The following is a 15514-nucleotide window of genomic DNA, read 5'->3' on the forward strand; positions in this document are numbered from 1 at the left end:
CATCCTTTTACCATAAACCTTGAGCCGGGAGCAACCCCGATTGCTAAGGTACCGTATCGCATGGCACCAGCCGAGTTGGCTGAACTCAAGACTCAGTTAGAGGACTTGTTGGAGAAGGGTTTTATACGACCGAGTTCATCGCCATGGGGAGCCCCAGTGCTTTTTGTCAAGAAGAATGACGGAAGCATGCGTTTGTGTATTGATTACCGAGGAATCAATAACATAACTATCAAGGACAAGTATCCGTTGCCACGGATTGACGAGTTGTTAGATCAACTCCGAAGAGCAAGTTGGTTTTCGAAGAATGATTTAGCCTCTGGCTATCATCAAATCTCGATTGCGGAACAAGATGTGATGAAGACGACGTTTCAAACAAGATACAGCCAGTATGAGTTTGTAGTAATGCCTTTTGGACTTACCAATGCACCGGCGGCATTCATGCGATTGATGAATGAAGTTTTCCATGACTATTTGGATCGATTCGTGATAATATTCATCGATGACATCCTTATATATTCACGAAGTGCGGAGGAGCACGCAGAGCATTTGAGGAAAGTGTTGGAGAGACTAAGGGAGATGAAGCTGTTCGCGAAGTTCAGCAAGTGTAAGTTTTGGCAGAGGGAGATTGGATTCTTGGGGCATCGAGTTTCGGAGCAAGGCATGTCCGCCGACCCAGAAAAGATCACCGCCATTCAGGATTGCCCAAAGCCAACCACAATGTCGGAAGTTTCTTAGGCCCAGCAGGCTATTATCGGAAGTTTGTGAAGGGGTTCTCAACGATTGCCAAACCGTTGACACGACTCACTGGGAAAGGAGTACCTTTTATATGGAGCGAGGAGGTAGAGGAAGCTTTCAAGAAGTTAAAGGAAGCGCTGACAACGGCACCAGTGTTAGCCCTACCCGAGCAAAACCAACCGTATTCTGTGTTTATAGATGCATCAAGAGTTGGTGTTGGATGTGTTTTAATGCAAGGGGATAGAGTGATTGCCTATGCCTCCAGGCAGTTAAGAAAGCATGAGGAGAACTACCCCACACATGACCTAGAGATGGCAGCCGTGGTGTTTGCGTTAAGAATATGGAGATCGTATTTGTATGGAGAAGCGGTTCAGGTATTTATGGATCACCAAAGCCTTAAATACTTGTTCAGGAAACCGGATCTTAATTTGCGTCAGAGAAGGTGGATGGAATTCATTGCTGATTATGATTTGAAGATCCAGTACCACCCAGGCAAAGCAAATGTAGTTGTAGATGCGTTAAGTCGAAGAAAAGCGCAAGTTGATGCCGAGAGAGACGTGGAATTTTTGGCCGACGAGTTAAAGAAGGTCAGGCTTTTAGCCTTAGAAGGAGAGACTAGTGAGCCGTTGGGTTTACAAGCTGTAACTCAAGCGAGCCTGTTACGTCGAATTCGTGAAGAGCAACCCAAGGATGAGAATCTGAAGAAGATCATTGAGGAATTGAGGAGTTCAGAAGGACCGAACGCTAGTGGCTATCATTTAGCTGATGTTGGCACACTACTTCTCAATGGGAGAATAACTGTACCAGACCGGAGTGGATTACAAGAGGAGATATTGAGAGCAGCCCACAGCTCAGCGTTAAGTATACACCCGGGAAGCACCAAAATGTACAAGGACGTTCGTAGATACTACCATTGGCCTGGATTAAATAGAGCAGTAGCAAGGTGGGTGAGTCAGTGCGACTCATGTCAAAGAATCAAGGTAGAGCATCAAGTGCCAGTAGGTTTGCTACGCAACTTGCCCATACAGACGTGGAAATGGGACTCTATCTCGATGGATTTCATTACTGGTCTACCTATAAGGAAAGGGAGAATCAATGATGCAATATGGGTAGTGGTTGATCGTTTAACCAAGGTAGCCCATTTGGTTCCAGTAAGGAGTACAGACCAAGCGCCAGTCTTGGCAGAGAAGTATATTAATGAGATTATGAAGTTGCACGGAGTGCCAGCAAGCATTGTCTCTGATCGCGACCCAAAGTTCGCATCAATATTTTGGCAAGATTTACATAGGGCTTTGGGAACATATGTTCACATGAGCACCTCATTCCACCCAGAGACAGACGGGCAGACTTAAAGGACTATCCGAACCATAGAGGACATGATCCGACTATGTGCTTTGGAATAGTCATCGGACTGGGAGAAGAATTTTCCATTGGTCGAATTCGCGTACAACAATAGTTATCACTCAAGCATTGGCATGTCACCATTTGAAGCGATGTACGGAAGGCCGTGTCGAACGCCTTTATGTTGGACCGAAGTTGGGGAGAGGACAAGTTTCAATCGCAAACTGATTGATGAGACGACGGAGAAGATCAAGTTCATACAGGAAAGTATGAAGAAGGCACAAGACCGCCAGAAGAAGTACGCAGACCGTAAAAGGCGGGAAGTGGAGTTTAAAGTTGGGGACATGGTGTACTTGAAGGTGGTACCACAAAAAGGAAAGGATTGATTTGGTAAAGTGGGAAAGCTCGCGGTAAGGTTAATCGGACCATACCCGATTGAGCAAAGAGTTGGAGAAGTAGCCTACCGGCTAGCTATGCCAGAGATTATACGATTGCATAAAGTCTTCCATGTTTCACAACTACGGAAGCACGTACCAGATCTTAACATGATTGTGCCCGAGCCTATCGAGGAGTTGGAGTCAATCTTACTTATCACGAAGGACCGTTTGGGATAGGACAAATAAGGACTCGGAAGTTGAAGAATAGGAGCATTCCTCAAATCCAAGTATTTTGGGGAAAGCAGAACCGTAAGGTCACCACTTGGGAAGACGAGGATAGAATTCGTGCCAAGTATCCTCAGTTGTTTGCCGAAGAAGATGAGGCAGGACCGTCGGAACCCTATAGAATTCGGGACAAATTCTATTAAGGGGGGGAGAATGTAATGACCCTCACCAAGAGGTAAATTACAAAATAAAATCCCAAGGCCAAAAGGTGAGAAAGAGAAGCCAACAAGGAAAGAAGGAAGTTTAATGAAGAAAAGTCCGAGAAATTCTGTATGGATCGAGAGTTGGCCGAGTTGACCAAGACGTGTCGCCCGTATCGTCCGGAACGTACCGAAGTGTATCGTCAGAGACGTATTGTCCGGGAATGCCAAGACGGACCGAGTATTGCCGAGAGTCGACGAGGATCGACCGAGACACTAACCGATTCCACCAAAAATCATCTAAGTCAAGAAAAGTTAGTGGAATGATTATTTTAATCATGAAAAGTTAGTGGAAGTTAGTGGAAGATTATTTTAATTTTGAAGGAGTTAGTGGGAGTTAGTGGAGGAATTAAATAATTCAAGGTGGATTAGTGGAGCTTAGTGGTGATTAAAGAATTCAAGGAGGAATTTAGTGGAATTCAAGGTGGCTGATCGACATCCTCACAAGTGTTGCTCCTCATCTCTCTCATTTTCGCTCCTCATCTCTCTCATTTTCGCTCAAGTGATCAAGGATTAGGAGAGAAAAACTTGAGAAAGAAAAGAAAGAAGTGAGAGAGAGAGAAGAGAAAAAGAAGGAGGGTGTTGCCGCAAGTGAAGGAAGAGAAGAAGAGAGACGAGACTATCGACCAAGGTTAGATCGATAAGGAAATCGATTCTAACCAAAGAGAAGATCCAAGTGTGCCGCGAGAGAAGCTTCACCAAAGGAGACCAGTCATTGACGGTTTACAGTGAGTTCAGGCACATACTTTGCCGGCTTAGATGGAGAGTTAAAGACATCCATCTAGTGCGCGGTTGGCATGAATCATGTAGATGCATTTACTTGAAATTCTTTTATGTTTTCTTGTTAAGTTGCATGCGAGGTGAGGTTATGCCGGTTGCTAGATCGGAATGATCTAGTAACAGGGGCGATAACTAGTAAAATACTTGAAAGCTTATGAGCGTAAAATCATATAAACTCAAGTATAAATTTCGATGAGGTTAAAACGCGTATTAGTCCGCGAGAAATTCCGGCTATGCGTAATATAACTTGGTATTGTCATCTTTCCCATTCCGTATCACATACAGCCGCGACATGCAACCCATGTTCGTGTGTGTTTAGGATTGGTTACGAAGAGCTCGGAGGTTACTGGGCTCGCTACCCTGGCCGAGGCTGTCTACACGACGGTGTGGCTTTGAGCAAGAACTTGTTAAAAACTTATGTTTTATTTCAAGTTTAAATTGTTGCATTTTGTGTGTTCATGCTTGCATGTTGTTGCATGTCATTGCATGTAGTTGTGATTGCTTGTAGAATAATGTTGCTTAGCTTATCAGCTTCCGCAGGTTATCTCTGATGGTTGTTGCGTTGTGTACTTGCTTGGAAAATGTTTATTTCGCTTGCATGATAGTTCTTATGCTCGCATGTTGATTAAACTTGCTTGCATGTTGATTGTCTATATCCGCAAGTTGATATTCATGTTTGCATATTATTCTATATGCTTGCATGTTGTTTATTGATGGGGTTTGGGATTAGGATTCTTTGCAGGAACCCTGAGCTCACTAAGTAATCTTAGATTACTTATGATAATATTTTGTTCTGCAGGTAACCCAAGAGGGAACTAGAGGACGTGGTGAACGATAGGGCTCCAGAGTAGTTTTATTTTGGTGTCTATTGTAAAATTAAAGTATGTTTTATTTCGAACCAAACTTTGGCACTAAGCCTTGTCAATCTTTTGTGTAATCGTTTAAAGTAAAACTCTCTTAAGTATTAATGCATGCGGCTTTCTTTAAGTCGAGCGAGTCGTACTGATATAGACTTTGTCCGAGTCGGCTCAACACACGGCGTGACTGTAGGGTTGCAAAGCCTTAAGGACGTGTCCTGTGGTCGGGAACCTCACCGATGGACTGGCCGAAGGGTCTTGATTTGTTCTTGTACTCGGCTGGATCGTCAGTGGACGTTTCCATAGTGGCGTCTCGGTGCCGTCCGAAGGCCTTCGTGGTCCTAGTACGGTTCAGGGGCGTTACAGCCGGTGTTATTTATTAAGAAGAAGGATAGGAGTTTCCGCTTGTGTATTGATTACAGGGGCTTGAACCGGGTCACTGTGAAGAACAAGTACCCTCTTCCCAGGATCAATGAGTTGTTGGATCAGCTGAGAGGTGCCACTTGGTTCTCCAAGATAGATCTGGTTTCGGGTTATCATCAGATTCCGATAGATGAGGTAGATGTGAGGAAGACTGCATTCATGACGAGGTATGGGCATTATGAGTTTGTGGTGATGTCTTTTGGGTTGACTAACGCGCCATCAGTGTTTATGAGATTGATGAACAACGTGTTTCAGGAGTTTCTGGACGTGTCTATCATCATTTTTATCGACGACATCCTGATTTATTTTAAGAGTCCTGAGGAGCATTCAGTGCATTTGAAGGCAGTTCTGGAGAAGCTGCGGGAGCAGAAGTTGTTTGCCAAGTTGAGCAAGTGTAGTTTCTGGCAGCGTGAGATAGGTTTTCTGGGTCACATTGTTTCTGCAGAGGGAGTTTCTGTAGATCCTAAGAAGATTCAGGCTATCAGAGATTGGCCTAGACCGCAGAATGCCACATAGATCAATAGTTTCCTTGGTTTGGCAGGTTATTACAGGAGGTTTGTTCAGGTGTTTGCGAGCAGAGGATGTCCGATGACTAAGCTGATGGGGAAGGATGTTCCTTTTGTCTGAACACAGGAGTGTAAAGAGGGCTTTCCAAGCCTAAAGGAGATGTTGACTACTATGCCAGTATTGGCTTTGCCTGAGCAGGGAGAACCCTATGTGGTTTATACAGATGCATCCAGAGTTGGTTTGGAGTGTGTGTTGATGCAGCAAGAGAAGGTGATTGCCTACGCTTCGCGACAGTTGCAAAAGCATGAGGACAACTATCCTACTCATGATTTGGAAATGGCTGTTGTAGTTTTTGCCCTGAATATTTGGAGATCTTATCTTTATAGTGCAAAAGTGCACGTATTTACAGATCATAAGAGCCTGAAGTATATATTCACTCAGCCCGAGCTGAATTTGAGGCAGAGGCGGTGGATGGAACTGTGGTGGCAGATTATGATCTGGAGATAGCCTATCACTATGGTAAGGCTAACTTGGTTGCAGATGCTCTGAATCGGAGTCGGAAGAAGGCGTATTCGGTTCAGGAGCAGGATATGAAGTCTCTGGTAGGAGAGATCAGTGCATTGAGGTTGTGTGTGGTTTTGCATAATCCGTTGGGTTTGGAGGCGGCTGATAAAGCAGATCTTTTGAGCAGGGTGCGGTTAGCTCAAGAGAAGGATTTGGAACTGGTGAATGCATTTAAGGATGTTGATTCAGAGTACCAGGTCTTAGCTAATGGTACTATTTTGGTGCATGGGCGGATTTGAGTGCCCAAGGATGAGGAGTTGACGCAGAAGATTATGAGGGAGGCTCATGCGAGCATGTTTTCCATTCATCCATGAGCGACTAAGATGTACCGTGACCTCAAGAGGTACTATCACTAGGTCGGGATGAAGAAGGATGTAGCTATTTGGTTCGCGAGGTGTGATGTGTGTCAGCTAGTGAAGGCTGAGCATCAGGTTTCAGGCGGGTTGCTGAAGAGTCTGCCCATTCCAGAGTGGAAGTGGGATATATGATCACGATGGATTTCGTGGTAGGATTGCCAGTGTCTCAGACCTTTGATGCTATTTGGGTCATTGTGGACCGGTTGACTAAGTCGGCACATTTTCTGGCCATTAAGAAGCTGATGGAGCAGCGGTCTTGGGTAAGAAGTATGTGAAGGAGATAATCAGGTTGCATGGGGTGCCAACGAGTATTGTGTCTGATAGGTAGCCCTGGACATTCGGGTATCCGATCGGATTCGGGTTCGGATGTTCGGGTTTTTGGATTTTCGGATGTAGAGATATAAAACCCGATCGGGTATTTTATAATATCGGGTCGGTTTTGGGTAATTTGGCTTTGGGTTCAGGTAATTTTGGGTTACCCAAATTCATTAAAAAAAAAAAATCTTTTTTCTTCTGCCGTGAAAAAAAAAAATTACTTTCTGCCTCTCTCTTCTTGTCTCCTTCTTCTTCATCTCTCTTTTCTTCAGCCAAAAACCCTAGTTTTGTTTATCCATGGCCACCACTTCAAGAATCAAATCCTTCAAATTCTCTACTAAATCTAACAATATCTATAGAAAATTTTATTATATGATTCATATTTATCTTCCAATCTCGCTCACTCCTCAAACCCCACAAAGTATCACTTTTTTTTTTGTAGATTTGCTTGTCAAGTTTCTAGTAAAATTGATTTGGGTATTGAAAAAATACAATTTTGGATTCTATTGATTGAGAAAGAAAAATACAAGTCAATTTTAGAATATATATATATATATATATATATATATATAAATAAATACTTAATGTTTTTATATTATGACAAAATAATCAAGGTGGCAAAATGGTTTATGATAAATCAATTAATGTCAAACCAACTTAGATGCATTTTTGTATTTATTTTGGGTTGATTCGGATCTACTTTGGATATTGGGTAATACCCAAACCCGAACGGGTATCCGAATTTCAAGAAAACTAAATCTGATCGGGTATTTAATACCACCCGAATCCGAACCAAACTGCCCATTTCGGGTCGGGTTCGGATTCGGGTTTCGGATTCGGTTAAAATGCCAACAACAATTACCAAGAGAGTATCAAGATGGCTCCATATGAGGCATTGTATGGGAAGCCATGTCGTCCACCGTTATGCTGGACTCAGGTGGGGGAGAGAAGCATGTATGGTGCTAGTTTTGTTCAGGAGACCTCAGAGAAGATTCAGGTTCTCAAGCTGAACATGAAGGAAGGTCAGGATAGATAGAGGAGCTATGCCGATAAGAGGAGAAGAGATCTTGAGTTTTAGGTGGGAGATAGAGTGTACCTTAAGATGGCAATGTTGCGGGATCCGAACAGGTCATTGACAGAGACTAAGTTGAGTTTGAGGTATATGGGTCTGTTCAGAGTGATTGAGCAGGTGGGACTGGTAGCATATAGGCTGGAGTTTTCTGAGGTTATACACGCGTTCTACAAGGTTTTTTATGTGTCGATGTTGCGGAAGTGTCTCCATGAGGATGATCGGTGGTTGGTTAAGACTCCTGAGGATTTTCAGCCTAACATGTTGGAGGTGGGACCAGTGAGGGTTCTCGGAAGGAGGATTAAGGAACTTCGGAAGAAGAAGATTCCTTAGATGAGAGTCCTTTGGGACTGTGACGGTGTTGAGCAGCAGACTTGGGAGCCAGAGGCAAGGATGAAGGCAAGGTTTAAGAAGTGGTATGAGAAGCAGACCGCGACTTGAGCTTGTCTAGCCTGGTCCCAGCTGTAGTCCGTGGCTGGAGCGGGAATGGAGTATTTCAGCCCATATCTCTTGTTACTTTGTCACTTAGGGGTGGTTGGTTGTGCGACAAAGTAACAAGATGAGGTGGTGTGTGGTGTACAAAATTTTCGTGAGTCCGTGGTTTTGAGGGAAGTTCCCTGAAATAGAAGTTTCTAAAAGTGGGAAGTTTCCAAAAGTGGAAAGTTCTAAAAATGGAAAGTTTATGGGATTTAGAACTTGTCCTTTTTAGTGGTTGTGAGCCTTGGAGGGGCTTGTGTGGCCTTCGTGGTGGACTTTTGAGTTAGTGTGTGCCTGTGGTGGCGGTCTTTTGAGACATTGTGTGGCCTTTGTGGCGGGCTGTTTAGCCAATTGTGTGGCCTTTGTGGTGGGCTGTTTAGCCAATGTGCCTGTTTAGGCGGTCCTTCGGGATGTGTGGTCTTCGTGACGGTCCTTCGGGACGTGTGGCCAGTTTAGGCACTCCTTCGGGATGAGAGGTCTTTGTGACGGTCCTTCGGGATGCATGGTCGTCGTGACGGTCCTTCGGGACGAGTGGTCTTCGTGATGGTCCTTTGGGACAAGTGGCCTTTGTGGTGGTCCTGTTTAGGACATTTGTGTGGCCTTGGTGGCGGTCCTGTTTAGGACATTTGTGTGGCCTTGGTGGCGGTCCTGTTTAGGACATTTGTTTGGCCTTGGTGGCGGTCCTGTTTAGGACAGTTTTTTGGTCTTTGTGGCGGCCCTAGTGGCATATAGATGATCCTTGTGTGGCCATGAGGTATTCCAGTGAGGGGATATGTGGTTGGTAGGACATGGTGTTGTTTTACGCAAGCCACGAGAAGGAAACCTGATTAGGGGTAATGCTCAGACGTGATCAGAATTGTTTGATCGCGACTCTTGGGAGACTTTAGTTCTCCTAGTACTGCCAGATTCTGAGACTTAGTGTCTTGAGAGTATATCGACTTTGGATGACGATTCGGGGGCGCGCTGTAGGGTGGCATTCCAAGAGATAAATATTGGACTTCCTTATATATTATGGCATGCGGGCTTGGGCCTGATGAGGAGCCAATATTATGGCATGCAGGTTTCTGCCTGATGAGGAGCCAATAAAAACTCAAGGTTAAGGTCTATGAGTAAAGGAAAGTCCAAAAGTCAAGAGCAAATAATGCCTGGAACGTGAGTCTATCGACTAGACGTAACCTTCGTAGAACGGTCGGACGAAGTGCGAGCCGGGGAGACGGTTGCACGAGAGTCCTTGGCTGATGGTTATTCGAGTTTCAAGGACGAATCTATGTTGGTGGGGGATAATTGTAACAACCGCGTACCGAATTCCCGGTTTAAGGGATGCATAGGTCGATGCACTATTTACATCGATCGATGCAAGGTTGGTTCTGTGTGGACGAGTTTAAGTTAACCGCTGCGATTTGGGTTAGGAAAACCCTTAAGTCGTGTTTAATAGGGAATTTTGTCGTCACTAGCGAGTTTAGCCGCTTTTGACAGAAAAGAAGGAGGGAAAAGAAGTTGTTGCTGTTCTTGAGGATTTGGGGATTTTGAGGCTGTTCCTATAGAGATCTATAGCTCGGATCGTTGTAGGATCTTCCTAGGAGCGCTTTTTTTGCTTGTTCAAGGTTCAGAATCTTCTTAGCAAAGGTGAGTGAATGCCCATGGCTTATCTAAGCTTGAGATTTCTCGGATCTGCTTGTTGTTGTGTTGTTTGGCTTGTTAGAACGTTATTTGAGGCTTTGTGAAGCTTTCTTGTTGCTTGGGATCGAGTTTCATGATTTCAGGAATGAAGATCTGGCGAGAAGCTTCGAGGAAAACGATGTTCAGCATGTGCGTCAGTCGATGCAAATGCAAGGACGGCGCGATTTGACCTAGGAACATCGGTCGATGCCATTTGGAGGCATCGGTCGATGCAACTAGGGTTTTTCGTGAAATGTCGAGCATGCGTCGGTCGATGCAAGTGAACATTGCATCGGTCGATGCAGATCAAGCGTCGGTCGATGCAACCCCCATGTTGGTGTCGGTCGATGCAAGGTTGGCGTCGGTTGATGCAGTGCCTGGTTTGTTTGTTGTTTGGTGGTTAGAGTATCTCAATTGCTTGTGTGTATAGCCTAGTAGATGGGAGAGTTGCCTCACTAAGTGTTTAAAAAATACTCATGCATCTCAATTTGTGTTTTTGGTGCAGGTAAAGACAAAGTGTGATCGTTGAATCAAGGCAATGAAGAGGAGGATGTTCTAGTGACTTGCTTGGTTGTTGTCTGGCTTCTGTTAGGTTGCTATAGTTGAGTTCTAGAATGTTGTTTAAGATTGCTGGTTCTCTGATTTATGTTGATTGGAACTTTTAGTTTATGGTTTTGGAATTAATTTGATATTAGTTATTGGTTTATTGGTTATTTATACTTTTATTTCCGTTGTTTGATGTGTTTGTGGTTAGGTGGCTAGTGGGTATGAGACCACTAGCTTAGTTATTTATTATATTTATTATTATTGTTTATTATTTATTATTATTATTTTTTTAAAACGGGTCGGATCGTTTCAAAAATCACTTTAAAATAAGATTTAACTTTAAACAAATTTAGATTTTTTTGCCTCCTCACAAAAAACTCTTAGTTTTGTGTGTTAATAAATAATTTTAAATCTTTCAAATGTGAAAATATAAGAAGCAAAGAAGGTATTGCAATAATTGTATATATATATATATATACTCATCTAGTTAAAGGAAAGATTGATGACCACAAGTAAAATAAAATGCAATTTTCACAGAAATTATAAAAGTAATTTTTATTTGTATATTTGGCACATTTTCTATTAAATTTCAATAATAGAACTATGTTTTGAAAGCTCATTGGTCCAATAGTTAACCAAGGATTAACAAATACTTATACACTAGGAGGTATGACGTTCATGTTCCATGTGATGCAATTGATTAACAACTATGCAGATTAATGGAAACAATTTTACATAAAATCTTCATCGATGTGCAATTAGAACCGTTAGCCGTGATCCAAGGTGTCCATCATGAGCATGGAAAAGAAGGAGTGTCTGTAGTGAATCTAATAGGGTCGGAAGAAATTGTTTGTGGTAGAATCGTCTATGTAACAGTTCTCATAATTTACGATAAATAATAAATCGAGACGTTTTAAAAAATCTTACCCCTTAAAAACTATATCCAAAGTGTAAAATAGGCAACTCAAACCTAAAAAAACAATTCTAAAAACATATCAGAACACCGCAGTTAAGCATGCTTGGACGAGAGTAGTATTAGGATAGGTGACCTCCCGGGAAGTCCTCGTGTTGCATCTCTCCCTTAAAGTTGACAAAAAAAATATATTTAAAATATTATAATTGTGTCAACTAATGCTATTTTTGAAAGTTTGTAAAGTGTGGACTATAATTCTCAATAAAATCTTGTTTATTGATATTTTAGTGTATTTATCTAAAAAAATAATTAAAAAAAAACATAAAACTTAAGCTAGATTCAATTTTTAAGGATTTGTTTTTATATATTTCAGTTTGAAAATGTTTTTAATGCTCATCCATATACAGTAGGCTATCTAAACATATTTATTCTTCTTCTTTATTCTTCTATTACGCTGGTTTTTCTTTCTTTTTCTTCTTTTTCTTTTTTTTTCTCTTTCTTTTTCTCTCTATGTCTAATCCTTTCTTTGTTTCATTTTTTTTCCCAGATCTCGCTGTTCGAACCTCCACCACTGCTTTTTTGAGCCACCGTTCACCACCACCACATAGTGAGACGTTCAGCGGCGTCGTGATGGAGTCCGATCCAAGTTCCGCTTGCTGCAATTTCTTTAACGACAATGGTGAAACCATCACCATCTAGCCACTACCATTTTAGAAGGAAGAACAAGAAAGTTTCAGATCCTAGTTTTGTTTCCCAACAAAATCCTCACCCTCCAGCCACCACCACCATAGAAAAGAAGAACAAGAAAGCTTCACGTTCTGGATCCGTTGCCCAACGAAACCCTCACCCTCCAGTCACCACCAGATCCGACGCCACAAAACCACCGGAGAGACTTGAAGGAAGAAGCGCTGCTACTTCTGTTGAAACCTTTTTTATTTAATTATGTTTTAGTGAAAATCAATTTTGTAAATAAATTATTTTGTTTTATAAATAAATCATTTTTTAGATTTTAATAAATAATTATGGTTTTTTTTGTTAAATAAAAAATTATATAACAAAGTCACAAATATTTATGTGACAAAACCGTGGTAAATCAGCTACAAATATGCGTGATAAAACCGTGACTAAGTAGATAGCTACGAAAAAGTTGCAAAATAAATTGGCTACGACGCTATACCAACAATTTTTTTTGGTGACCAGTCGTGACTATTTCATCATATAGACACAAATGTTTTACCTCAGGCACTAAAATATTTGTGGCTATACATATTATTTTTTACTAGTGACTAAAATTCTCAATAAAATATTGTTTATTGATATTTTAGTGTGTTTATCTAAAAAAATTAATTAAAAAAAAACAGAAAACTTAAGCTAGATTCGATTTTCAGGGATTTTTTTTTTTATATACATATTTCAGTTTGAAAATGTTTTTAATGCTCATCCATATACAGTAGGCTATCTAAACATATTTACCTTTTAAATTTAAATCAAATATATTAGTGGAAGAATTATACAAACTCAAGTTTATTTGTTTTATTTATTATTTTCAAGTAATCATCTATGTAGTTTTGCAAAATATAGTTTCTGTAGAGTAAAATATCTATATAGAGAAATATGTTTTGAAAAAGAATCTGTGCATAGTTGTTCTTGTTTTAGCATAGCGGATTGTCTAAATTTAGTTTTGTTAATACCTAGGGGTCTGCAGTTTTATATTCCGTAGGAAATGTTAAAGTTGTTTTTAGATATTTTTGAAAGATAAGATTTTGTGTAAGAATTTTTGAAAATTGTAGGGAAAACGTCCTGGTTTCCCATGAGAACTATGATATCGTACCAGATGGAGCCCGATCTTTACCCCCGTCCCAGATGGCTCTCATGAAATTCTTCTCAATCTATATACCCATATATCTGTAATTTACGTTTTGTATCTCCATGAGAATAGAAGATATCATCTATTTCACCATTGCTATAGGTTTAATTGGTTTACTATTTGATTAACCGAGTGACGAAGTTTACAAACCAAAATAAACCTGATTTCGACCCGATTAAAACCTGATTTTGACCCGATTAGAAACATAACCCTCAACCGAGAAATCCCTAAAATCACATTTTAACCTCTTTTTTGTTTTCTCTCGCGACGAACCCTAGAAAATCAAATTTCACCATCGATTTCTCAAATTGAATCGATGGATTTAATAATCCGATCTGGTTTTGGGCAACAAGATGGTATTGGGCAAAGAGATGGTGTTGGAGAACGAGAGTACGATGAAGAAGGAGAGGATCGAGATGAATTTCACGTCGATATGCTTGCTCAGGAATTTACCGATGCTGAAGAGTCGATTCGTCATGATACGTACCCAGAAAGTGACGACGAGGAAGAAGGTCGTGGTCGTGGTGCGGGTCGTGGTCGTGGTGCGGGTCCAGAGAGGGTGTTTACGGATATCGGACGTGGTGATGGAACTTTGTGGAAAGACCAATCCTTCTACAATGGGGTCGCATTCAAGGAGAGTGTCTTGGACTATGCACTACATACTGGTTACAATTTGAAGCAATACAGGTATGACAAAGATAAACTCGGGTTTAGATGTGTTGGGGATAAGGGCAATTGTGAGTGGAAAGTGTTTGCTGCACTTCTTCCAAACGCATCTTTGTGGAAGATTACGAAATACATTGATAAGCATTGTTGTACCCCCAATGGCGAGTGTGAGATGTTTAAGGTCCCAGTCATAGCTAGAATTTTTCTCGATAAGATTAGAGAGGAACCGGATCATTACAAGCCTTTGAGGATTGAACAGATTATCATGGAAAGGTGGAAGATATCCGCTACTAGGCCACAATGTCAAGCTGCTCGGAGAAAGGCTTTGGGATGGATAGAGTATGAGTATGAACAACAGTTTGCACGACTGCGAGATTACCAAGCTGAGATCTTGGAAGCAAATCCAGGGTCTGTTGTGGAGATTGATACAATTAAGAATGATGCTGGTCAAGACGTCTTCAATCGGTTTTATGTTTGTTTCGATGCCCTTAGAAGAACTTGGAAACAGACTTGCCGGCCAATAATAGGAGTTGATGGCGCCTTCTTAAAGGCAAAGATCAAGGGACAGTTGCTTGCTGCATTAGGCAGAGATGCAGACAATGGCATCTATCCAATAGCCTGGTGTGTTGTTCAAGTTGAGAACAAAGACAATTGGTTATGGTTTGTGAAGAGATTGAAGACTGACCTGGATCTAAACGAGGGAGATGGTTACATTTTAGTGTCTGATCGACAAAAGGTATGTATCTAACTAATTTATTATATTGGTTAATAAATGTGAATGCTCTCGTTTTTAATATGTTTGGTTTTTGGTTCTCAATTAGGGGTTGATAAAAGCTGTGGAGTTGGAGTTACCACAAATAGAGCATAGAATGTGTGTTAGACACATCTATGGGAACTTGAAGAAGACTCATCCTTCCAAGAAGCAAATCAAGCCACTCCTCTGGCATATGGCTTGGAGCTATAATGCAAAACAGTTCGGTGAGAGACTGGAACAGATACACGCTTATGACACTGGTGTGTATGATGATGTTATGAAGTCGAAACCAAAGAGCTGGTGTCGTGCCTTCTATAAGTTGGGGGGTTATTGCGAAGTTGGGGGGTTATGCTTTTAGGGTTTGAGGATTTGGGGATTTTAATGGAGTTATAGATGTGTTATAGATGTATCGTCTCGGGTCGGATTATTAACATCAGTCAGGTTTTATTTTTGGTTTTCTATTTGGTATGAACGGTATCGTATCGGTTCACTCTTTAAACCGATAACATCCCGATATATGGGTATATAGATTGAGAAGAATTTCATGAGAGCCATCTGGGACGGGGGTAAAGATCGGGCTCCATCTGGTACGATATCATAGTTCTCATGGGGAACCAGGACGTTTTCCCAAAATTGTATACTTGTAAATAATTGTAAGATATTTTCCTGTCTTTAGCACCAGAAGAAAACTAAATTTGGCAAAAAAAAAAAAAATAATTTGAAATTTGGATATCAAACACGCACGTCACTTCCCTTAGCCCCTCACACTCACACTCATACATTTATTACATAATTTGGTTAGATATATACTTTTAAACTTGAT

General features: G+C 41.3%; 1 protein-coding gene across 1 annotated transcript; it reads left to right on the forward strand.

Moving 5' to 3' along the window:
- The first annotated feature begins 13199 nt into the window (after nt 1–13199).
- On the forward strand, nt 13200–15292 carry LOC104737797 (uncharacterized). Its single transcript, XM_087512393.1, has 3 exons — nt 13200–14673; nt 14759–15028; nt 15221–15292. Exons 1-3 carry the CDS (start codon nt 13588–13590, stop codon nt 15290–15292), a joined length of 1428 nt encoding a protein of 475 aa, XP_087368519.1. The 5' UTR covers nt 13200–13587.
- Nucleotides 15293–15514: the final 222 nt, after the last annotated feature.

This window comes from Camelina sativa, chromosome 5 (assembly GCF_030686135.1).
Source record: "Camelina sativa cultivar CO46 ecotype springtype chromosome 5, ASM3068613v1".
NCBI lineage: Eukaryota > Viridiplantae > Streptophyta > Magnoliopsida > Brassicales > Brassicaceae > Camelina > Camelina sativa.

What these genes read in the sequence shown, in the direction of transcription:
- LOC104737797 (XM_087512393.1), top strand. Translation starts at nt 13,588, where the DNA reads ATGGATTTAATAATCCGATCTGGTTTTGGGCAACAAGATGGTATTGGG. An exon ending in TAGTGTCTGATCGACAAAAG is followed by an intron (nt 14,674 to 14,758) that starts GTATGTATCTAA and finishes GTTCTCAATTAG; the next exon opens with GGGTTGATAAAAGCTGTGGA. An exon ending in AGTTGGGGGGTTATTGCGAA is followed by an intron (nt 15,029 to 15,220) that starts GTTGGGGGGTTA and finishes ATGGGTATATAG; the next exon opens with ATTGAGAAGAATTTCATGAG.